The 24,795-nt window shown below is 38.1% G+C and overlaps 1 protein-coding gene across 1 annotated transcript in view; it reads left to right on the top strand.

Annotated features, from left to right (window-relative positions):
- Positions 1 to 22,465, top strand: part of LOC145987576 (solute carrier family 15 member 2-like) — a 42,659-nt gene extending 20,194 nt beyond the window's left edge. Inside the window, exons 2-15 of the mRNA XM_083121924.1 lie at positions 1,092 to 1,170; positions 2,229 to 2,370; positions 5,409 to 5,495; positions 8,440 to 8,714; positions 9,491 to 9,573; positions 11,341 to 11,511; positions 12,623 to 12,874; positions 15,107 to 15,355; positions 16,843 to 16,949; positions 18,526 to 18,657; positions 19,163 to 19,295; positions 20,132 to 20,260; positions 21,061 to 21,168; positions 22,152 to 22,465. Coding sequence (XP_082978050.1) covers positions 1,092 to 1,170; positions 2,229 to 2,370; positions 5,409 to 5,495; positions 8,440 to 8,714; positions 9,491 to 9,573; positions 11,341 to 11,511; positions 12,623 to 12,874; positions 15,107 to 15,355; positions 16,843 to 16,949; positions 18,526 to 18,657; positions 19,163 to 19,295; positions 20,132 to 20,260; positions 21,061 to 21,168; positions 22,152 to 22,343 — 2,139 coding nt within the window. The 3' untranslated portion in view covers positions 22,344 to 22,465. The remainder of the gene's footprint in view (positions 1 to 1,091; positions 1,171 to 2,228; positions 2,371 to 5,408; positions 5,496 to 8,439; positions 8,715 to 9,490; positions 9,574 to 11,340; positions 11,512 to 12,622; positions 12,875 to 15,106; positions 15,356 to 16,842; positions 16,950 to 18,525; positions 18,658 to 19,162; positions 19,296 to 20,131; positions 20,261 to 21,060; positions 21,169 to 22,151) is intronic.
- The last annotated feature ends 2,330 nt before the right edge of the window (positions 22,466 to 24,795 follow it).

Raw genomic sequence — 24,795 nt, 5'->3', positions numbered from 1 at the left:
TCATCGCGATTAGCCAGAAGTTGCAGAGGAGCGCTAGGTTCGCCATATTGAGAATTTTGGGTGTCCTAATGAATAAGGAAAGCCATACCAAATTATCAAAAGCAACGAAACAACAGCAGGGCCTCCACGATGGCGCAGTGGTAACGTCGTCGCCTTGCACTCAAGGGGTTCCGGTTCTGATACCCGATGGAGGCACATAGTATTTCGGATCCCACATTAAACTGTAGGTCCAGTCCTGATTAGCTTATCTGTGCATAAAGTGGACTTAAAACAACAAATCAATCAATCAATCAATCTAGCAAGGAAGCAACAAGGTTGAAAACATCGGAATAATAGAAAGCTTTGACGTTATGGGTGTTGATGTTTGCCTATCTTCCGTCATTGCTTCTCCTCCACACTCCTATCGCATTGGCGTCGACATCCCCAGTTAATCTTTGGTCCCATTTTAGCTGTACTTGGGCACCTTGAGGATATTAACCTCTGCTGTATTCATACTGCTTTTTTTGTAGCTACTTCGTACCGATGTTACTTGTGTAGTAAGTTCAATATTAAGTCGACTACTTGTTGACTATCCCGCAACATAGCCAAGAGGTCTAAGGCATCATGTTTTGGGCTCTGGTTATGGGACATGTGCAGGTTTGAGTTTCCTGAGATTTCAGCCTGTGTATGGGACCAGTGGCCACCCACCATCATGAGCAAATTAGGAAGCTACAAATGAGTAGCGTAACTCACTCATGGAAACCTACAACAATGACTGGGCGTTCGTCATTGTTAATAGCAGCAATAAAGTGTCTTTTGCACACTTAGATTTAGTGTTCTATTTTGTGTGTTTTTTCCTACCCAGATTCTAAAGTTCAGTATGTGTATGATTTGGCAAATAACACTAGCCTTGAATTGGATGCAAATTAACATATAGATATCAAAGTCGGGTTCAGATTCTAGACACTTAATAAAGTGCTATACCTTCCATCCATTATAAAATTCCTGGTCATTCTACTCTGTGTATGTGTTTGTAGTGGATTAATTACATTCATAGAAGTGTTGTACATTTTAAGACTAGAAATGTAAAGCATTTCTTCCTTCTTTTCCAGAAATTAAAATATCCCCATTGGGTTTGGTTTATTATAGGTTATGAGTTTTGTGAGAGATTTGCATTTTATGGAATACGAGGTAATATTTCACAATATTCTATTAGTACTAGAAATGTAAACTAGAAATGTTTGTATTTATATTTTTCGATTAGTGTCATTGTGATGTTGATGCATTTTCAATCATAATGCATTTTATAGCCTCATGAAATGTATACTGTTTAGTTGTATGTGGTAGATTATGGTAGATATGTTGCAGGTGTCGATAGTTAAGAATCTGTCAGATATTTTTGGCCCTGCCAATTTTCACCAGGAAAACTACTGAAATGAGTTGTGTGTTGTTGTTTTTTTATCAGGCTTGATCCCCTTTCCTTCCCAATGAGAGCAGATTTCTTTTGTCTTGTGAATGTGAGTTGCCAATCTTTCAAAAAGATAAAGCAGTTGCTTGGAATTTAGCACTTTATATTTTCCACCTGTTACTAATGTTGAACCAATTTAAATTCTGAAAGTATTATGAGATGTGTTTTAGCTTGATGAAGATGAATCTCATGGAAGAATTGATTGGCCTATAGTTTATTTGCTGCAGGTAACTACCATGCTGTGGTTCAGTCTCAACAATATCAAGAATTCACACAACCTCTGCTGTTTTCTCACTGCATGCTCAAAATGAGTGGGGATGTGATCCCTGCAGATAGCAAAATTTTTGCAAAGCACCCCCCGTAGCTGTTTCATTGTCATCATGTTAAATTATATGAGCATCCCCCCCCCCACCAGCAGACACTAAGGCTCGACCAAACATCCTCCCAAGGTAACTTCAGGTCCTGGGATCTGAGACTCTTGTTTGATGATCTGAGTAAGGGTGATAATTATATTGGGGTTGGTATCCTTGCATTATGGCAAAGAACTAATTGTTGACTGCCTGACATTGAGAGATTTTTGTAATTGATTTTTTTGTCTGCTGATGAGAAATGTTTTCTTTTCTTTAAGAAACTAGTTAGCATGTTGGCTCTTGAGCTTTGAGCTTCAGCTATAAACAATTTTTATGCAAAATTTGCTGGACTGACAGTTTACCTTGTCTCTCCTGAGACTCTTGCCACTGTTTCACAAGTTTTAAAATAATCTTGTATTTTATGATTTCAGTTATTCTTGCAAATTACTTGAAGAATATGCTACGTTTCTCTGAGGATGATTCCACAGCCATATTTCATACATTTAATATGCTGTGCTATTTATTCCCAATTCTTGGAGCAGTGCTTGCAGATTTGTGGCTGGGAAAATACAAGTGAGTATGAATCGTACTAATGTAATTTTAATAATGTAAACCTTACCTTGTGCTACCATAATTATTATGATGAAACCAGTTCTGTCTTGCTAGGTCAGTGGTCGAGTATACCATTGAGTCCCGGTCAAGACTGCATTGTTCACTTAAATTTCTACATAGTTCATCTCCTGTGTGTGACAATTTATGGGGCAACACACAGTGCTACAGACGATTAGCTTAATCATAGGTCCCAGTGACAGAGCCTGGATAGATGATTCTGTTTTAAAGGTATACTCAGTAGCTTGCTCAATGGAACAAAAACAAAAAATAAAAAATATAGGTCAGACTACTAAAAAAAGGACATAACAAAAAAAAAGGTAAAGTGTTCCCCTGTGGTTAGCACCACGCCATAAAGGCGTATAGGGGGTGTGGGGTTAATGCCCCACACTTTCTTGATCCGGTCATGAATGGGGGTGATGTGATCAGCATCACACCCCTGACTGCCTTTACCCCCCAGGGTTTCCCCCAGATACCCATGTTATTCGACACTGGGTGGGCGCCGGGGCCGCTTCCAACGTTAGAACCCAACACACCACTGGGTTTATTTTAATGAAAAGATCTCTGAGTGCCTTTCGAATATGTCATTCCTTACCATGGTCATCAGGAAGGTGGGTTAAATCAGTCAGTTAGCTCCCCCCCTTCCCCCTTCCCTGAAAATTGGTATGCAATATATTTATTATATCTATAAGAAATAAAGTTTAGTTAATTAGCATTTTAGAAGAATATACGAAAAAAGAAAAGTCAAAATATTATTAATGTTAATATATTTATTAATTATTAATTTTAATAACAATAATAATATTCAATTTTTATATCAATGGTCTGACCTCTCCAACAAAAATTTCTGGTGACATTCATGCTCCTATTGGAAATTTGAACTAACTACAAAAACAATACCGCGTGAGGCACCTAAAAGTACCACCTGAAATAGCGAAGAAACCAGAAACAGTAGCGATGTGAGGTTTGCGGGAAACAATAATATCAAATGGGGCTCGTAAATTGGAGGTATGGGGTGGGTCGAAAAATATCGACAAATGGGGCATCTGGAGCAGTCATATTTTTTTTAATGGAACGATATACAATAACATGCATAATATAAAAGAGCACACGGAGAGAAACACAACGCCGTTGGTCTCATGCATCTACTGCACATAGGAACGAAGATATGGCCATGTGAAAATATGTAAACAAACTAACAAGTGGCCCACTTGACCGTCAGTACCACGGCATGTACAAGTATGAGATGTCGGAAGCCATTGGACAAGATGAAGACAGAACGTGTTAAAGGAAGAAAAATACAGTAGACATCGTCAGCACCATGTATTTGACAGTGTTACAGCATAATGAAAATGACCATGACAGTATGTCAAAGAACCACTGCGTAAGAAGCGAAAACCTGTCAAAGTGTGTGTTCAAAGTGGTGGCCGTCAGCTGCGATACAGGCAACGAGGCGCCCACGCAAAGATCGTTGCACAGAATGTAGCATCTCGTAGGGAATGTCCCTACAGGCCGCAGTAATGCGGTGTTGCATATCCTCTGGAGTTGTTGGCACATCCCGGTAGACAATGTCCTTCAGCTTTCCCCACAGGAAAAAGTCTAACGGTGTCAAATCTGGGGAACGAGCCGGCCATTTGACAGGCCCTCCACGTCCAATCCAACGATTTGGAAATGTATTTTCCACACATGCTGTAGCACGTCTTGCACTGTGAGCTGGGCACCCGTCATGTTGGTACCACATGTCCCTCCTTGTCTGAAGTGGTATGTCCTCCAATAGTACAGGCAGTTCATGTTGTAAAAACTGTATGTATCGGTCAGCATTCAGTTTCCCTTGTATAAAAAAAGGGCCAATGAGATGCTCACCCACTATACCACACCACACGTTCACACTCCATGGGCGCTGGCTTTCCACTTGGTGAAGCCAATGTGGATTTGTCACCGACCAATAGTGCATGTTCCTTAGGTTGACATTGGTAAAAGTTGCCTCGTCAGTGAAGAGGATACGTGACAAATCGGGTGTGTCGTGTCGTAACATCCATGTGCAAAACCGAACACGGTCCACAAAATCAGTCCCGTGAATTTCCTGATGGAGGGAGATATGATATGGGTGAAACTTGTGTGTGTGTGCAGAATGCGCAATACACTTCGCTGACTCATCCCAGCATCCCTGGCAATTTCACGGGAGCTAACGTGCGGATTCAGAGCAACAGCGGTGAGAACATTTGTTGCACCTGCCTCACCTGTAGTTGGCTTGTTCCGCACACGTGCTCGTGGTGTTACACTTCCGGTGTCTCTTAATTTAATAAATAACTTACCAAACAGACGTCGAGATGGCTGTCGTCTGTCCGGATATCTCTCTGCATTAACACGGTAGGCTTCTGAGGCATTCTTTCGGCATTCCCCATAAATCAGGATCATGTCCACTTTTTCTATGTTTGTGAACACCATAATCTTCGCTCTTACCACTATGAACTAACACGATCTCGTGGACCTGCTATCAAAACTTGCTCTGCGTAAAGGCAGTTCTGTCAGGCACCTGAGAAGTCTGACATGCCGTGGTATTGACGGTCAAGTGGGCCACTTGTTAGTTTGTTTACATATTTTCACATGGCCATATCTTCGTTCCTATGTGCAGTAGATGCATGAGACCAACGGCGTTGTGTTTCTCTGCGTGTGCTCTTTTATATTATGCATGTTATTGTATATCGTTCCAGTTAAAAAAATATGACTTTCCTCCAGATGCCCTATTTGTCGATATTTTTCGACCCACCCCATACCTCCGATTTACGAGCCCCATTTGATATTATTGTTTCCCGCAAACCTCACATCGCTACTGTTTCTGGTTTCTTTGCTATTTCAGGTGGTACTTTTAGGTGCCTCACGCGGTATACTATTAGCAAGGATTAAGTATAACATAAGTATGGCTATTAGAAGTTATTGTAGAGACACATTAATAATAAAAGTAAATGTAATTGTTCAATGGTTTCTTTTTTTTTATGCAGGATAATATTTTATATTTCCGTTGTGTATTGCTTTGGAAACGTGCTGCTCGTGTTGGTGAATGTAAAAGAGTTGCATTTCCCCCAAGTGTAAGTATTGACTTCTAAAGAATATATCTAGACAATTTAATGTAATTACATTAATAAAGTCTTTGCAATTGTTCATGTTGCCACCTTTCCACTTGTAATGTGTTATGCACATGTTATGTCATTGAGTGTAGTAAAGAGATCCAGGATTTGATTTCCAATGTGGGACATTTCAGTTGTGTGGATACCACATTAAACTGTAGGCCCGGTCCTGATTACTGTGCATAAAGTGGATTTAAAAAAGCAAATTCCTTGCCTATGTCCACCAGCACATATTAACTTCTTCTGGTTTTCACATGCTTTTAACCTAAAATCTGCCCGGATAAAGATTGGACTTGAGGAAAACCAGACTTTCGGCCTCCAGTTCAAGGAGGGAAAAGTGTTGTTGTTACTGACTGCTACATGCCTGATTTTTGTCCAGACAAACACGACACCTCTTCCTGTCAACAAGCCCCCTTCACTCGCATTTCAGGGAGAGGCAGGGAATCTGAGACCCATTCGCTTGCTGCGCTGTGGCTACCATTAGGCATAGCTGTGCTTGGCCTTGTTGAGGGTGCCACCTGTTTCGAAAATGACCCGAAAAAATTTGGAAATGCATCACCACGGCAAGTGGACAAAGTCAATTGGTTCAGCAGTTCATGTGACCCTCTTTGGGGTCACAAGTCCATTCCAAGTCCATTCTTTAGCTGGAACAACTGTAGTGTACAAGCTTTAGCTTGTCAATGCATTGCTCCTGAAGGAAACACATTTTTATTTACACATTTAATTGTTAAATTATAAATAAGAGACTTCCATAAGTTTGGAGTAACAATACAATAGTATATTAATATCAACATTAGCCAGTGCAGCAAGGACTACAGTGCAGAATGCTCCCGTTTCATGAATGGAAATGTCACAACAGAATGGGAAACCACAGCAAGGACATAAACATTTCTTTTCATTTGCAATGGCTGTGGTTCCGTGAACAATTAGTAAAAACTTTAATAATTCTCTGAATGTTAGTGACAATGGTTCTTTATTAGCATGCAATGTTAATTGGACATTGTTCATTGTCTAATGCTTCTACTTCTCAAACCTATTCTAACGCTATGTTTCTCTCGTTTCTCTTTTTGTAGTGGAGATCAAACTTAAGACAGACCTGTGATTTAACTACAAATCCAGAGTCCTAATGAACTACCAGGCAGGTACCATGGAGTAGATGTTTAGGCCACTCACTGGATTTGTAGCAAAATCACAGGTTTGTCATAGATTCGATCCCCACCACCCAGTGGCAGCTGTTCAATACGTGCTACTGTGCCATAGCACGTTACTCAATTTGCTAACTGGAAAGAAAGTAAAGGACAAATTTCATAGATTTTATAAGTTCAATAAACCACTGAAGTGAAATGAAACTTCTCATGTTAATAGGTTCAAAAATTTGCAGCGCGCTGTGTATTTTCTGCATGCTATTAAGCTATAATGATTACCGTGATTGGCTTCATAGCACGTTTCCGCCAACTCACGGCGCACCTGAATACACCCCATTGTGTCCTTTGGTTCTTACAGGGAGGTTCTGGAAAACTATCTGCTAGCATGCTATACAGATCCACAGCACGGTAAGTGTTGTCATCTCAGTATACAACGAAAGTTTGCGGATAGCTTTACAGATTCAGACATTTTTTTTTTCACGTGGTTCATTGTCAGGCACGTGGCATGGATACATTGTGTTTTGTTGTTCCAAGTAGTGGCATACACGAACTGGGGCAGAGGAGTTGATGGGGTCTACATCCCATCTCGAAATTTTGAGTTCTGGATGAAAGCCCTAAAGAACCTGGGAGGGGGGGGGAACAGTGTTAAATGTAAACACCCCTTAAAATGATCTCCGATTACCATTTCTGTCTTTGAACAGCTTTCAAAATGAATGTTAAAAGTGGTAATTGCAAAATATTTTATAGTTTATTCTGCCCCTATCTAGATAGCAGCTATGTGATACCGACTTTTACAATTCCAGTCCCCTCGGGAAAAAATCCTGCATACCCTAAAGATTCCCAGTGTGTGTGTGTGTGGGGGGGGTCATTGTAAATGCAAGAAACAATATCTACCTCTAGCACGCATATTTGAAAAGTCACAAGCCGCACCTGCCACATGCAACAAAAATAAATTGTTTACCTGAAAAAGAATAGGTGCTCTCTCAAGACATATTGTTAGAATACATGTAAGTGGCAGGAATATTAGACAATGATTAAAGTTCAATTAATACTTCATGTTAGTAAGAACTTTATTGCTTGCTATTAATTTATTTTTCCTCACATTTTACGTACATGATTGAAAAGTAGCAACTTAAATGTAAACATTCTTAACAAGGCTTCACTGTTTTAACTTTGAAAAAGGAGGGTAAGGTCAGTGCTTGAAGTGAGGGTGATGCAGGGGGGATGGTATCCCCCAAAGATAGCAAAAGTTTTGCAAGGCATCCCTTCAAATGTCTCATTGTCGCCATGTTAAACCATAGGAGCATCTTCTCACATAACCCCAAGACTCAACCAAACATCCCACAGTTTACACTTTCCACTTCAAGCGGGGCCTCCCTGATGGTGCAGTGGTAGCGTCATTGCCTTGTAATCAAGGGGTTCCAGGTTCAATACCCAGTGGAGGCACATAGTGGTTTGGAGTCCACTTTAAACTGTAGGCCCAGTCCCGACTAGTCTTTCTGTGCATAAAGTGGAGTTAAAACAACAATGCAATCCACTTGAAGTGCTGGACAAGGTAAATTAATAAACTGCATTCTTCTTACAGTTATCAAAATTCTGAGATATAACTTTTTCATGAATTTTATGACCTTGACATTAGATCAAATGGCATATATTTCTCTCTCCTCTTCACTGCTTCCGCCCTATAATTCAGTTGTCATGGATTATGAAAAACGAAAAACATTTCTTACAACATTTTCACCCCTGAGTTTGCATCGCAGGGCCCTTGCTATGACAGCTCTTAGTCTGATAGCCTTTGGAACAGGAGGAGTGAAGCCATGCGTAACAGCATTTGGAGGTGACCAATTCGTCCTTCCTGAGCAAGACGATGACCTTCAAAAGTTCTTCTCTATCTTCTATTTCTCCATCAATGCAGGGAGTCTTATCTCCATGTTTCTCACACCAGAACTCAGGGACCGTGTGGAGTGCTTTGGCTACGACACCTGCTACCCGTTAGCCTTCGGAATACCCAACATTCTCATGTTCTGTGCTCTTGGTAAGTTCATGCTCAAATTATCTAAAAAAATGGTTAATTTCTTTTCTTACACTAGATTCAGATATTGGACTCAGGATATGCCGGATATTGGATTGGATATCAGATCCAGGACCTGAAGTTCAGATAGCAAATCCTCAATCCTAATCCTGGGTTCAATGTTGAAATACAAATCCTGGATTTGAAATTTGAATATCAGATTCAGACTTGAAAGTGCATCCCTATTGTTGCTTGAAGAAATATTTGTTTATTTTCTAAAAAAAAGTACAATGTTGCAAATTTGACAGCAACTTCATTTATTTTTCCAATTTTTATTTATTTTACAATTTTAAAGTTAATTTTTAATTACAATATTTCGGTTGTTACAGAAGAGAGCATGGAAACTGAAAATTATTGTGGGACTTTGCACTTTCATTTTACCCACACCCATAGCATTTACTCTATATGCCTACATTTGTCATTCTGCATACAATTAATTTAATTTACAACAACATTCCCAAAGCAATTTCTAGAAGTCTGTATCAATATTATATATCTCACTTAATACTATTCATTTTTTTTCTATGTGAGGGATATGAATAAGTTGTCTACTGAAAAGTTGACATTAATTGTAAATTATCACATTTCTCATTTAGAAACTGTGTGTTCAAACACTAACAACATTGGTTAGTAAATTAAATGTAATTTTATACGAAATAAGTAATGCAGTTTACCATATATTACTGAGGGCAGTATTTGTGGTTAATTTTAATAAATTAATGTTGTGATATTTTTTTCAGCTTTCATTATCATTGGCTTGCCTTGGTACAAATTGATTCCCCCTGAAGGCAATATTCTTGTGAAGGTTTCCCAATGTATATCTGTAAGTATTAGCTTCAAGGCAAAGAATGCAAAATTCTGTAATTTTTAATGTATTGAAAGTATAAATAATTTCTGTGCTTCTCTTTTCTAAGACAAAACCCATTGCAATCACCTAGTTACATATATTAAATAAGAGGGTGAGCAATACATATTTTTCTTGAATCATATGTAATTTTATATATGTTTGGTAAAATATGTTGGGATGAGTGAATTTTGCATTTGTGTCTATTAAAATTGAAATTAATTCTTCAGTGATTGAAATTCTTTGCTCCATGTTTCAGCATACTCCATACACATCTCTTGCAAGAATAGAACACAATTATATCAGTTACGAAAAATAAAATGCTTTGAATAATGGTACTTAATTAGCATCAACAAAAAAATCTATCAGTCTATCAGTTTATGTTCAATACATATGCATATATCTCATATGTTGAGGCATGCATATTTCATTTTTGACAGAAACACGAAATGTGAAATAACATACTGTAATATTCATTCTTCATCTATTGGAAAGGCATGAGGTGCATTTTCCCAGTGATCAGAATGCTACAATTTAAAAATAGCTTCGTTACAGCTACAGCTCCTATTCCAAAAATGTAGCTTTGCTACAGCTACATTTATCAAACAGTAGCTCTCTACACTATTCCTGTGCTCAACTTGCTACTTTGCTAATTTTGCATTAAAAAAAAATAAACAACCACATGGATATTCAAAAGAAGCCCTTAGCAATTATACTTACTAGATATTAGATTCCGTTATTTATTATCATGATACTTGTTATTTGATATATTTTGACAGCAGTATTAACTCTGCGATTTATTTTTACTATAGTCTTTGAGAATGATGTGCCTATATAAGCGGCATATCAATTTAAATTTTATATTTGAGTACTGCAATTAGGATGCCATTCAAATATACCCTGTTTTGTTACGAATTGAAGTGCAATAGGCAAAATAAACTCTTAAAAACAAAATTTAGAGTTTATTTACCGATGCCACACTTTCTGAAGTCTAAATTATCCTGCGAGTTATGTAAATCACGGAAAAATTGGTTAATTCTGCTGTAAATATTTGAGAAGCAAAAGTGGACTCCTTTACACAGGAATAAACTTAATACTCTGACAACTACATACATGTACTATTAGAAGGGAAGTGCTTATTTTATGTAATGTGTAGTTTTTAAAAGCAACCGGACCCTGTGGCACATCGCGCTGCGACACCAAGGGTCCCGGGTTCGAATCCCGCTCGGGCTTGGTTTTTCGTGAATGTCCATTCATCAATTTCATCATTTCATCACTCATCCCCATCTACGCAAATTAGCCAAGAGGCACAAAATGCAAAGTAAAATAAACTAAATCAATCAATCAATCAATTTTTAAAACCAAATTTAGTATTTTGTTCAACATTTTAACACTGAAATGTAATTTTATATACTGCTTTGATCCAAAAATATGACTAGTTTTGGTACCGAAATCTTGATCTTTAATTCACCATAAATATGTGGCTCAACTCACTTGTCACCGTGACTCTAATGAGTCTAAAGGATATCCGGGGATCAGTGCTTAACCACTTTAAGGATTGAACCTTTTTCTTGAAAAAATTACATAGAAACAGTCAATCAAAAATAAAGAGTTAAAACACAAATACTCTTCTGTATCAGTTACAAATAACCATAATCAAAACAAAACATAATAATTTGATAGACTTGTGACAATTCACATTTCGTGATCTTTTGAAATGTACAGAATTAATGTTATGCATTGCAGCATGCCTTAAATCGGAAGATTAAGTTGAGGAAAACTGAGCACAAAGACCACTGGTTGCAGTACGCAGACGATAAATTTGACCGGCAGCTTATTTTGGATGTGAAACTTGTTCTGGATGTGTTGGTTATGTTTCTGCCCCTGCCTATATACTGGGCACTATTTGACCAACAGGTATGTTACGAAGTTAATTTATTCTCATTGAAAAGGTGCCATTCAGGTCCGTAGTGAGGGGTAGGCATCATTCAACTCAGTACATGACGTTCTGTGTCCGACCACGTCACGAAAAGACATATACGTATATTATCAATCCTTTTCGATTTATGAGGTGGCGTGGATACAAAGTTACAGACTTTCTTTATTATTTATTTTAGTTATTATTCTTAATCTTTTTTATTCTCTTAAATGTAGGCTTATATTCTGGTAATGCACTGCTGGAATTTTCTCTTTCCCAAAGTAGTAGTAATATTCCCAATTATGCCAAATCAGAAATGCAAACTACGAATCTTTAAATATAAACTGCATTATTATTTAACGAGTTTTTCATTGTTTAATTTATTATTATTATTATTTTATTATCCCAATAGGGTTACAATTAAGCCATACAACATTTCATTTAGAACAATATTAATACAAATAATGATTTGATGTCCTATGTAGTAAAAAATATACAAAAGCTACACCTAAGGAAATTGAGATGAATTTACATGACTATTAGAGTGTTACATAGTAGCAATGAAATAAAGAAAGTTTGAGTGTTATACATATTTAAAAGAAACAAAGATGTACGTGTGTGTGGGTTTCGGATATGTGTGTGTATGGAATTACTGTTCAAAGGATAGGGATTTCAAAATATGTAGGATATAAATATCACAAACCATGGTGTAAGAAAATATCGAAGGACACACATAAAATGTTTGTGCATGGAGGGAAACCACAATCCTGATAAGCACATTGAAATATCTGGCTATGGGCCTGGTGCAATTCTATGACAAGCTCTACTGAACTAGCAAGACAATCTCAAAATTTCCATAATTTAGATCGCTGCACAGGTTTTATTTTTACACTTTTAAACTCCAGCAGACCCGTAGCCTGTAATCTTCGTAATCTAGCTGGTTATTTTGAGAACCAGTAGCAAGTTACACCATGGTTCTCTTCAACTGATTTGGTGTATTGTACTTTGCATTTCTGCCACTCTTGGTTATTTTCAAAGATAAGAATGAGTGATGAGGAGATGGTAAAGAGAGAAGGGTGTTTATCATTCCTGTTCTTTTTATCTTTTCAGTCATCTCGATGGGTTTTTCAAGCAAATCACATGAATGGCTACATCAGTGAGTACGTTACAATAAAACCTGATCACATGCAAGTGTCCAATCCTTTGTTCATCCTGATGCTAATACCGATCTTTGACCATGGCATTTACCCCTTACTGAATAAGATGCACATGCTTCGAACAACACTGCAGAAGGTGACCACTGGAGGATTTGCTGCTGCCTTGGCTTTCTTCATTTCCATGGTGGTTGAATTGGAACTTCAAGTGAGTAGTTCAAATTTGCACAAAAATTATCCATCTTGACCTTGGGAACGTGTTGGGTGTACAATATCCCTTTCTACCCTAGGAAATATCATGGTTATACAATAAGTATCCTGAACTGATACCTATACCATTGTATCATGTATACCGATGGAATTTAATCACCAATACCAGCCAATACTTTCTGGAGTCCACAAAAATTTCACCAACACTTTAACAGTCTAAATATCATGGAAATTATGTAAAATGCAGTTTTGTTTATTTTTGCAACAATGTTGTAGGGGGACATTGTTTTTATGATTGAATGATTATCTAATGTGAAATTGTGGAAAATTTATATCAAAACTCCAGCAGGTTGTTGTGGTAAAGCTCCAATAGAAAATTCAATAATTTTCTGAATATTTTCAATTGTTATACAGCAAGCGTTCCCCAGAGCTTCTGCTATGTGATTAGAGTTGCATGTCATGTAAAACTAAGCAAAAGCATAGGAGTTTATCACAGGCCCGTAGCCAGGTAGGGGCCAGGGGGGGCTGAGCCCCCCCTGGCAATGTCGCCAGCCCCCCCTGACACTGCCACCAGCCCCTTTGACATTAGATAAAATTATTTAGTGTTCTAATTTGTTTGAGGTGAAGAGTGAAAATGTAGACAATATATTATTTTGTTCCCAACTTCGTTCGTTCATCCTGTTTATGAGCAGAAGTCTTAGCAGCGGCAAGTGTTTAGAAGATTCTCTAGACTTAAGAAAGTTCCTTCATAGGGAGCCTTCTATATCTGCACCTTCCCTGCCCCTGTTGCAGCCTCTCGTTTGACAGAAATCTGTGACTTTGACGTCATTATCCAAATTCCTTCCACATCTGCGTCAAATGTCAACAGCTCCCAAGTTTTGGGAAAGAATGGGAGTTTTATTGCTTCGGGTGGGGGTGGAATGTACGATAAGCACTATGATTGAGGTGAATATCATACATTTTAACATGTATGATATAAATATGTGTATCATCAAAAATAGTATGGAGTGGGTATTAAGGGATGGTGTCAGTAGCAGTCATTAACACTTCAAAAGATGTTTTAGAAGATATAGAAAAAACTATAGTATTTGTATGATATTTCTACGTTTTATATCTTAAATTAACTTAATGACCCCCGACACACATAATTTACCTGAAAAACTAAATATGCTGACCAAGGCAGTAATTTATTTTATTAAAAACATAAACTAAACGTAACGTTTCAACCTTCTAGCAAGGTCTTCTTCAGACTCTGTATCAAGTATATTGTACTTGATGAAACGTTACGTTTAGTTTATGTTTTTAATAAAATAAATTACTGCCTTGGTCAGCATATTTAGTTTTTCATAATGATGGAAACAGGGCTTAATGGTGTTATAATTTACCTTCATTTAATACTGTTAAACTTTTGAAAAATGGACTTGGTTTACAAAGCCCGCTGATAACCTGTGAGCCCCCCCTGATAACCCGTGAGCCCCCCCTGGAGATCGGTTCTAGCTACGGGCTTGGTTTATCACCCCACAGAGGCAATTAACACTCATCAGAAGCAATACTTACACCACTCGTGACGTTTCCATTGTTTTCTATTTCATCCTCAAATTATTCTTAACTTTAATAACAGAAATGGATTGTAACTGAAGAAATTCATGATAAATTTAACACAAGAATCTTAATGTGTTGTTGTATTTAGTTATTAAAGGACACTTCACTACAACTTTTGAAAAAACTCATCATGATAGATGATGATTAGATGAAACAAAACAAGACAAAAATACACTGACTTTCACATGAACGACAAATTTTGTCACTCCAGTTTCCAAACCAGATAAAACTTATCGAGAATTTTGGTATTTTCACACAGAACTAACCCTTAAAATGCAAGTAATCTGTCATTTTCACAGTACGGTCCAAAATTTAATTTTTAATAAAAAATGCTGATTTTCCACTGAATGAAGAAAAATCTCATTTTTCGACCATAGAACATGCATATCTTGCATGCAATTCGTAAAATTACCTAACATAGAACATTCTCAAATCAGATGTCATTATAGCAGACTACAAATACCCACAATTCCAAAAATCCATGACATTCATCACCACCTGTATGCTGTGAAAGTGGTTGACAGATCCATCGCTGAAATAAAATGTAATTGCACTTGTCACTGATGAAATAACGAATATGCAGATTGCAGTTCACATTTGCACTTCAAGTAAATAATTCTGTTTGCAGAAAACATATGCAGTACTGCCTGGATCTGGAGAAGCGCAGCTCAGAATCTTCAATGGGTTGGATTGTGAAGTTAAGTTTGAGGTCAAGGGTTACCCTGAATTCCCTTTTGTTTTGCCTCCGCTGGGTAAGAAGAACTTCACAGTTACGGTTCACGACATAAAATTCTTGGACTTTACTTTCAGCAGCGACAAGTGTCAGAAACTTGGCAAGGCAAACGGAACAGAAACCATTGGAGTTTTGGAGAAGAAGGTAATTGTTTAACTTCAAAGCACAAACATGGTTGAAATTAATTTCTCACAGAAATATATGACAATTCTGTGTAAATTTTCAAAATAAATATAGAAAAATTACATATATGTAAAATATACGCCCTGGTAGTTTCATCCTACAATCATTCATTTCATTTTAATTTATCATTGTGTATTGGTACAATGCAGATGATGACTACGTTCACTTAGGTTTCATTTTCACTGAATCTTTCACATCACAATCCATATTCGAGGGTCTGCTACCACAGACAAATTACAGTTACTAGGCTTTGAGTGTATGCTGCTTGTTTTGCTTGTTTGAGCATAATTTGCTCATGATGTCAATCCAAGCAAAGAGCTCTCAATAATGTATATGCTATCAAGTGTTGTTGAAGCAACTATTAGGTGCTCGAGTGAAAAGCTCTTGCTGCAGAACTCTACATGACACACGTCAAAGTGCTATACCCATTCTTTCCGTACCCATACCAATGTGAATGTGGTGACCATGTTTATCCTTGGGAGGATATTCATTATGAAACACAAACGGCATCAAAACAACATGGACGTGCCACAAGAAACTGAGTTGTTCTTTCATCTTACATTTGTTTCATGAAGCTAAGTGTAGTATCCTATGTGTAACACATTTTGTAATCCTGAAGAACATTATGAAACATCTTGTGCTTGTGCAACACATTATTTTTATACCAAGACCTCTACTATTTTCAGTCAATTTTAGGTGTGTGAATAACTGCCCATCTCTGCTCTACTCAACTGACAATGACTGAAACAGTTAAAATATCCTCTTTTTTTTTTTTAGAGACATATATACTATAAGTGTAATAATACATGGGCTTCACCGGTTGCATAGTGATAACATTGTCACCTTGGGATCAAGTGGGTCTGGATTTGATTCCTGGTATTGGAATATTGCATAGTGATTTGGATTCCACTTTAAATTGTAGGTCCAGCACCCATTAGCCTATCTGAGTTTTGATTTCAATGATTGGTTGATTTAGTTTATTTTACTTTGCTTTTCTGCAGCTTTTGGCTAATTACAAAGATGAGAATGAGTGATGATATGATGAAATTGATGAAGGGACACTCACAAAGAACACCCACGCCCAGGCTGGTATTCAAACCCAGGGCCTCTGGCATCGTAGCACTCTGTGCTAACCACTCTGCCATGGTGGTCAGCAAAACCTTATAACAAAACACTGTATTTATACATATACTGTAGTCATTATATACTAACATTTTATGTAGTGTGTGAAAATTACTGTATTAGATAATCTCTCAAATTTACTCCTCATGTATTACACGCATTTTAAAAATCCAAATACAGAAAATATTAACATGCAAAAAAATGTACAGTTGCGATTTTGTCGTGCAACTATCAGTAACAAAAAATGTATTGATTTGACAGTGATTGCGATCTTTAGAGGACAATCTTGTGATGCACCTCCTATCATTATTCATTGTCTTTTCCAGGCAAATTCCTATTTCATGACAGCTACACAAGGGGCACTGACACTGGCTGGGATAGACTTCACAGAAGACCATGTTGACAAGTCAGTTGAAGGATTCCCATTGGTCAGGTGAAAATGTCTTTAGTTTCATATATTTTTTAGCTTTTCAGAATTCAGCATCTCAAATTTTGATCACTTATAACATGAAAACTAATAATTAACATTAGGTTTTATGCATTGTGAAGCCTCGACTGAGATATTTTTTTGTGTACTTGGGTGGCAAGTTTGCTCATGCAGGGAATGCTAGAAATTAATTAAGTACTCAAATCAGTGAATTTCCCTTCCAGAATGTCTATTTTTGGAGAGAAAGAGGAATATAAAATTGTCACAGGGTTATAATTGAAGGGCTCGGGTGTAAAACATGGTAAGTGACATTTTGGTTATTTTTGAGTTACAAAGTAAAATGTGCCATCCTTCAATTTTCGAGTGAAATTGCCATGTCATACAATTTGCATTGGACTCAGTGAAGTCTTCTGAAAATGGCCAACACCCTTTTTTTTCTTAATGAACTCAGAAATAGCCAAAATGTCACTTACCATGTTTTACACTCGAGCCCTTCAATTGTATGTTTTTCTCCATTTGACTTGTAAAATGGAATTTCCCCAATCCTTGGTTGACAGTATTTAATGCCCTGGACATTACATTACAGTTGTGTATTACCTACTTAACTTTGGAATTTTGAGTTTGTTCATTTTTATTTTTGGCAGCAATGAGTAGTAGAAGGACAAGTAGATTAAGCTGTATATGTCAACCTGCCAACAAAATTTACAAAACAACAAATATACCAATAGTCTCAGAATAACAGGTAGGTAAAGTTCCATGAAGGCACATTTATTGATGTAGGGGGAGGGCCCCACACATTCTCAATATCAGGCCCCACACATTCTCAATCTCGGGCCCCACACATTCTCAATCTCGAGCCCCACACATTCACAATCTCGGCCATTTTGGAGGTAATGTGATCAGCATCATGCTCCGGCCACCTTTACCACCCCACAGTGTTGCTCCTGGGTACCGACTTATTTGAGGCTGAGGAAACCCCAGATCTGGGACAAGGCTGGAAAAATTTAACCTTAAATCCAGGAATTGAATCCAAGTCTCCTGCATGGCAGTCAGTGCCTTACTGACTAGACCATCGTGGCTCCAACAGGATAACAGAGTATGAAGAAATCTAGAATAATACCGATGTGAGTTTCTAAGTTTGTAAATTGTTGTAAGAGAGTACACGAAGAACAAACCTTTTATTAAGGTTAAACCGAGAGTATAGTTTACCACAACTAGGAATTGTCAGTCTTTTGCCCAAGATGCGAGGAGAGTAGGGTAAATTTCCTTTACAGAGATGGAGCTACGTAACAAGTAGATAGCAACAATGTCACAAGGTTTCTGCTAGTAAGTTTTGGCCAGCAAGGGAACAATAAAATGCTTAGGCCAAGCATGGTTAACTATTGTATTTATTTTCCCACCAGTTCTTGGGAGTCATGATCCCTGTTCACAGTTACCCACACTGGAAAAATATCGAATTTTGATACCAAAGATACAAAACGATAACAATATAACCACAGCCATAAAGTGACAAAGTATATTTTACTATTTATGATATACAGGAACTATTCAGCTACATGCATCTTACATTGTTTTGTTCTAGAATAATTTACAACTTGGACGTAGATCAAAATTCCACTGTCCTACTGAAGTTACAAAATAAGGAATATGAAATTGGCGTGATGAATGGTATCCATGCATCAGAGTATGAAGAACTGAAAAAATTCTATGGGAAGTAAGTGTTATAAATATTATACTGTTTCTTCTATTTTGAAGCAAAGTGTTTAAATGTTTAAACACATTTCTTATATCAGGAAGACAGTAATATTTGACATGTCTAGTACTTATGTTTGGGCTACCATACAGTTGAACGATTTTATTGCTCGTGCCTTTTGTGCAACTGGTGCCAAATCTAATCTTTGGTGGAAACCAGCAATATTGGTCTAGGAAATCAAATAAAAGCAGTGATGGGCCATGGTATGCTAACAAGTCATCCAACAATGGCCGAAAGTTGGTCTCACCCTAGTCCTGACCAAGGAATTGGTGTTACTTTGTAAACACCCCTTCAACCAACCCTTTGTTTATCTTAATTATCAGCATTGTCAAAAGTGATGTACAATAAGAAAATGCAAAACAAACTCATACCAAGCCGGATTTATGAATTTCTCAGTAAGATTACTGATGTGCCATTATCACCTGCTTACTTAATTCTATTGCTATCGTTATGATATTGATTTCAGGGCAAGCTGTGAGGTATTCCTTCCTCTCAAATCTGGTTCAGGCCATCAGAATACTTCTTTAGGAAAGAAGTTCACTGTTGAGTTTGGGGGCGTCTACATTCTGGTTATATCGAACACACCTCTCACTGGAACTGTAAGTATGCAATTCTTGTATTTAATTATCATATAAATACAGAAATTAAGTTCTGCAGCATGGCAGTGAAGTATTAAGTATGTTGCATAATGTACTTTAGTGCTGCCAACATAAACAAGCATTGCACTTCTTAAATTGGCAATGTTTCAATACTTCCACAGTATTTTTGTCAAGCCATGTCACAATTCGAGTACACACAATACATTCTAGTAACAATAGTTGTAATAGAAAATAGTAGTTGGTAGGAATTAAAAAAAAAACCTGATGGATGTAAACAATGCGGTTTAGAAATATGTAGGTAAATGTCCCGTGTAATACACCCATGCCATGCCGGCACATGGGGGTGGGGATGGAGGCACAGCTCCACACATTCTTGGTCTAAGCCATAGTTGGAAATGATGTGATCATCATGCTCCTGTCACCTTCATCCCAAGAATTGCCTCTAGGACTCTTTGGGCAGAGGTTGGGTAGGTATGTGTGTACGACGAGGGGATACAAAAACTTGTGTCCAGGAGCAATAAGTGCTTGAATGCCGAGAAAAAATAGCTCAAGGTATGTACTTGTAGAGTAAATAGATTTTTATTCAAACAACTACTTTAGTTTATTATCTCATTACCAAATGGTACTACTTTCTGGATGTGCCTCTTATAATGTTGGAAAATGTAAAATTCAAGTATGGAAAATCGGGGCTCCACTGTATGTCTATCATAACTAGAATTGCCACCCAACGATTTTTCAAATATTACACTGATTAGGTTAGACTTTGGATATAAACATAAAACATCTCTAAAAGTAGGCAAAACAAGTACTTAAGACAATAACTTGGTATATTGCAGGAAGCTAGATGGTTCACCATCACCACACCCAACACAATGCACATGTTGTGGCTGCTTCCCCAGTACTTTGTGATGACTGTGAGCGAGATCCTCTTCTCAATTCCCACCATGGAGTTCTCCTTCACACAGGTAAGCGCACATTCCCATTATTCATAACTTCAAGTTTCTCTCGAACTCGGTGAGAATGGAACACTCGCACCAGAGTCTCTAGAATAACGTGCCATTGCTTTAGCAACTGAGCTACCGAGCCAGCTCTGGCTTTGCCACTGTTGCTGTTTTACCTGTGTGGAATTTCTCTGCCAGTGTAGCACAGTGCCTTTTAAACACTGACATCAGCAGTACCTACTTTCTCCCAGAGTAGATTTGGGGCAGCGACAGCGGGAAAACAGGCAAAGCCAGGGCTAGCACGATAGCTCAGTTGGTAGAGTAATGGCACGGTATACCAGAGACCCAGGTTCAAGTCTTGGTTGAGCTTGCATTTTTCGCTAAAATTATCTACATAATACATCTCCTGTGTGTGCCAAACCTTAAGGTAATTTATCCGTAAGAGCACATGAGATAATCACAGATCTTGGAAAGTACTGGCCAGAATCAATTATTAAATTCCAACTGAGAATTTCCAATACAGATACATTGGTATTATTTTTTAGCTCAGCCCTATAACATTAAATGAAATGTAAAAACAATCACTTCACGGAGAAATAGTGTGTAGAATTCAAGATATTTCAGTGTCAGAAAATTCTACATTTTTTTATTCCAAATTTCCCAACTCGGATAGAGAATGATGAATTCTGTCCAAATGTTGAAATTTCTTCTTATTTTCCACCCCCAAAAAATTCCTGTTCCAGACACTGTGGGCTAAGAGTATAAATTCAGCATTAACAATAAACTTTCCATTTCTTTTCCTTTATGCTGTATTTTGATTGCAGGCTCCAATCAGCATGAAATCTCTGATCCAAGCTGCGTTCCTTGAAACTACTGCCATTGGAAATATCCTGGTTTCATTCATTGCCGAGGGGAACATTTTTCCTGTTCAAGTAAGTGCTTTACTAACATGTCATCACAATATTTCATAATATTCATTTGAAGTGTACTTTATGCACAGTTAGGCTAAGTGGGACTGGACCAACTGTTTAAAGTGTGGTCTGAACCACTGATTGATTGCTTTTCTTTTACTTCACTTTTCTGCCACTTTTGACTAACTGCAAAGATGAGGATGAGAGATGATATGATGAAATTCATGAAGGGACACTCACAAGGAACACCCATTTCCAGGCTGGGATTCGAACCTGGAACCCCTACTGTCTTAGCTCACTATGCTAACCACTCCACCATGGAGTCCAAACCACTGTGCAGTGTGTGTACTGGGTATCGAACCTGGGACCTCTTGAGTTTTTGTTATAAGTCCACTTCATGCACAAATAAGCTAATAGAGTGGACCTACAGTTTTAAAGTGGGATCCAAAGCATTATGTGGCTCCGCTGGGTACTGAACCTGGGACCCCTTGATTACAAGGCAACAATGTTACCACTACGCCATCAGTTTACATAACTATGATTATTGTTTAAGTGAAAATTACTCATGTTTCCTTGGTTATGAACCAATAATACATTTTATTTTCATATATGATGCACATAAAATGTGTTGAAGTTTGTACAGTTGAACCTAATTCTACATTTTCATGCTTTACACATGCTTTAACTGCAGTTCATTGAAAACCAGATAATGAAGGTTCTACTGTATTTGTATTTTTTCTTATTTTACATAACTTTTTTGCCTCTTGAGATGAATTGCAACACTGAAGATTAATGATGATAGATGAAACTAATGAAGGGACATTCACAATGTAACAGCTGAGTCCATAGCAGGATATAAGCTTGGGACCTCAAGTGGCAAGACCTATCAACACTCGCTGACACCAAAGCAGCAGAATGCATGAAAATTTTCACAACCCATAAAAAGAAAAGAAAAGTAAGTTTCTCTTAAGGTTGACTTTTGAGTGTGTCGTTTATTCTTGCAGGCCTATGAGTTTGCATTTTATGGTTGCCTGATGGTGCTGGTAAACATTGTATTTATATTCATGGCGATGAGGTACACATACCTGGAGGACAGAACTGAGCCACTTAGCATAGAAGAGTTGGATCGAAGTGAGACCCGAAGCTTATCAACAGCTTCATTAGTAGCAGAATCTAGAGCGGAAGGAAAGTTATGAAGGGCCTTGGATAAGTAATTTTGAATAAAGGCAAATAACTTGTATTATTTTACAGTTTCAATCCATTCAGCACGATGGGATTGTAAATAAAGTACAAAATTGTAATTGTGAGGGCAATCTCTTGAATAAACTAATAACAAAAAAATGCATTTATTTGGTTCCTAATTTTTTAGATGTAAATTTTACAGAATTGTTGGTCTGCAATCTGACAACAAATATGCTGCTATTTTATATCAAATATTCAATTCTGTAGTTCTATTGCAAGCTGCTGCTTCTAATTTATTTTCAACTAGCTGATTGCCTGGCGTTGCTCGGGTATTTATTTATCCCAATGTTCTATTAAACAGGAAAAGAATGTATTGTAACTATAGTGTAAAATGAACTTGAACTGGAACGGCATTGGGAGTGTGACTATTCATCTTATTGACCCCGAAAACTATGGATTCCACACTAATATCGGTAGTTTTCAATTATTTTTACATGTCACCCCTTCCCACCCTCACCCCTAGGGTGCCAGAGGTGTCTTGGAGTTGAACGGCGGTACTGTCACTATTCATCTTAGCGACCCCGAAAAATATGGATTCCACATAATATCGGTCATTTTCGATTATTTTTACGTCATCCCTTCCCACCCTCACCCCTAGGGGTGGCTGAGGTGTCTTGGAGTTGAACGGCATTGGGAGTGTCACTATTCATCTTAGCGACCCCAAGAACTATGGATTCCACACTAATATCCATCGTTTTTTATTATTTTTACATGTCACCCCTTCCCACCCCCAAGGTTGCCAGGGGTGTCTTAGAGTTGAAGGGCATTGGGAGTGTGACTATTCATCTTATTGACCCCGAAAACTATGGATTCCACACTAATATCGATTATTTTTACATGTCACCCCCACCCCTAGGGGTGCCAGAGGTGTCTTGAAGTTGAACGGCATTTGGAGTGTCACTATTCATCTTAGCGACCTCGAAAACTATGAATTCCACACTAATATTGGTCGTTTTACACATCGCCCCCTTTCCACTCCCACCCTAGGGGTGCAATGGGTGTCTTGGGAGATGAATGGCTTTGGGAGTGTCACTATTCATTTTAGCGACCCCGAAAACTATGGATTCCACACTAATATCGTGCCAGGGTTGTCTTACCCCCCCCCCCCCCCCCCACAGTATTTCTTTCCAGGTTGCAAGTGATAAGCATGCCAAGTTAGGTTGAAATCGCTCCAGGCTTTCGAGAGTTATGCTGGAACAAACCAGGGTTGGTATTTTGCCCGGTTCTTTTCAGATTAAACCCAGGCGAAACTGAGTTTTATTGAGTTTTTTCAGGTTATGTTTATAAATATATACATTTTAAAAATGAAATAAATTTTTCCCTGATAGTAATATATTGGAACATTCAATTTGTATTGCTTTAGTTCACTAAATCAAAAAATACTTAATATTTTCTGTTAACATAGTTAAGAATTGACAATCAAGGTCTCACACCTTGAAATGATTAAACTAAAAACATACATAACCCGTGCCGCAGATCATCGAGGGCCCAGGCCTACCTACAGACTTCCGGCCGCAATTCCACCTGATCCTACTCTGAAGTGTGAGATCATACAACCAATTACGGGGTGACATGTAGTCAGCACGACGAACCCCCAGTCATCATTGTAGGTTTTCATGACCGGGTTACGCTAGTCATTCGTAGCTCCCCAATTTAATCATGATGGTGAGTGTTCACCAGTTTCATACACACGCTGAAATCTCATGAGAAAAGCTGTTACGTTTCCCCTAGGAGACTCAAAACCTGCACGCATCCCATAGCCGGAGCCCAAAGCATGACCACACAGCCACAGTGCGGGACAAATGATTAAATTATCTAAAATACTATGTTCTGAAAAAATTGACCAACCGTTTGATTCTACTCTCGCTGGATGGCATAACAGTTAATAGATCTCTGATCAGTTCCCAGGGTTGCGCATTGCAATACTATACTATGCTTGATAACTGTGATGATTGTCAACCTCCGTGGCAGAGGGGTTAGCACAGATGCTGCAATGCCAGGGGTCCCAGGTTCGAATCCTGGTTCAGACGTGCATGTTTGTCCCAATGATAATACAGAGAAAATACAGAAAATTGAGAAAAGAGAGAGAAAAGGGGGATACTACTGCTTAGCAGTATTACTTTTATTACATAAAAAAAGGTAGACAGGCTGGCTGACTGCCATGCAGAAGACCCGAGTTCGAATCTTGGGGTGGGTGATCCAAGGTTGGAATTTTCCCAGTCTTGTCCCTGGATAAAGCAGATGTGGAACTCACCCAGCCTCAAATCAATGGGTTCTGGGGGGTAAAGGCAGCTGGAGTTTGGTTGTGATCACAACACCACCAAAATGGCCGAGATCAAGAATATGTCGGCAATACCACCATATCCCCTGAATGTACCCTCATGGTGAGGTGAATATATCAGGGTG

The sequence above is a fragment of the Lepisma saccharinum genome, chromosome 5 (genome assembly GCF_977018435.1).
Source record: "Lepisma saccharinum chromosome 5, izLepSacc3.1, whole genome shotgun sequence".
NCBI lineage: Eukaryota > Metazoa > Arthropoda > Insecta > Zygentoma > Lepismatidae > Lepisma > Lepisma saccharinum.
The sequence above is the reverse complement of the archived record's forward strand: the minus strand, read 5'-3'. Positions and strand labels throughout refer to the sequence as shown.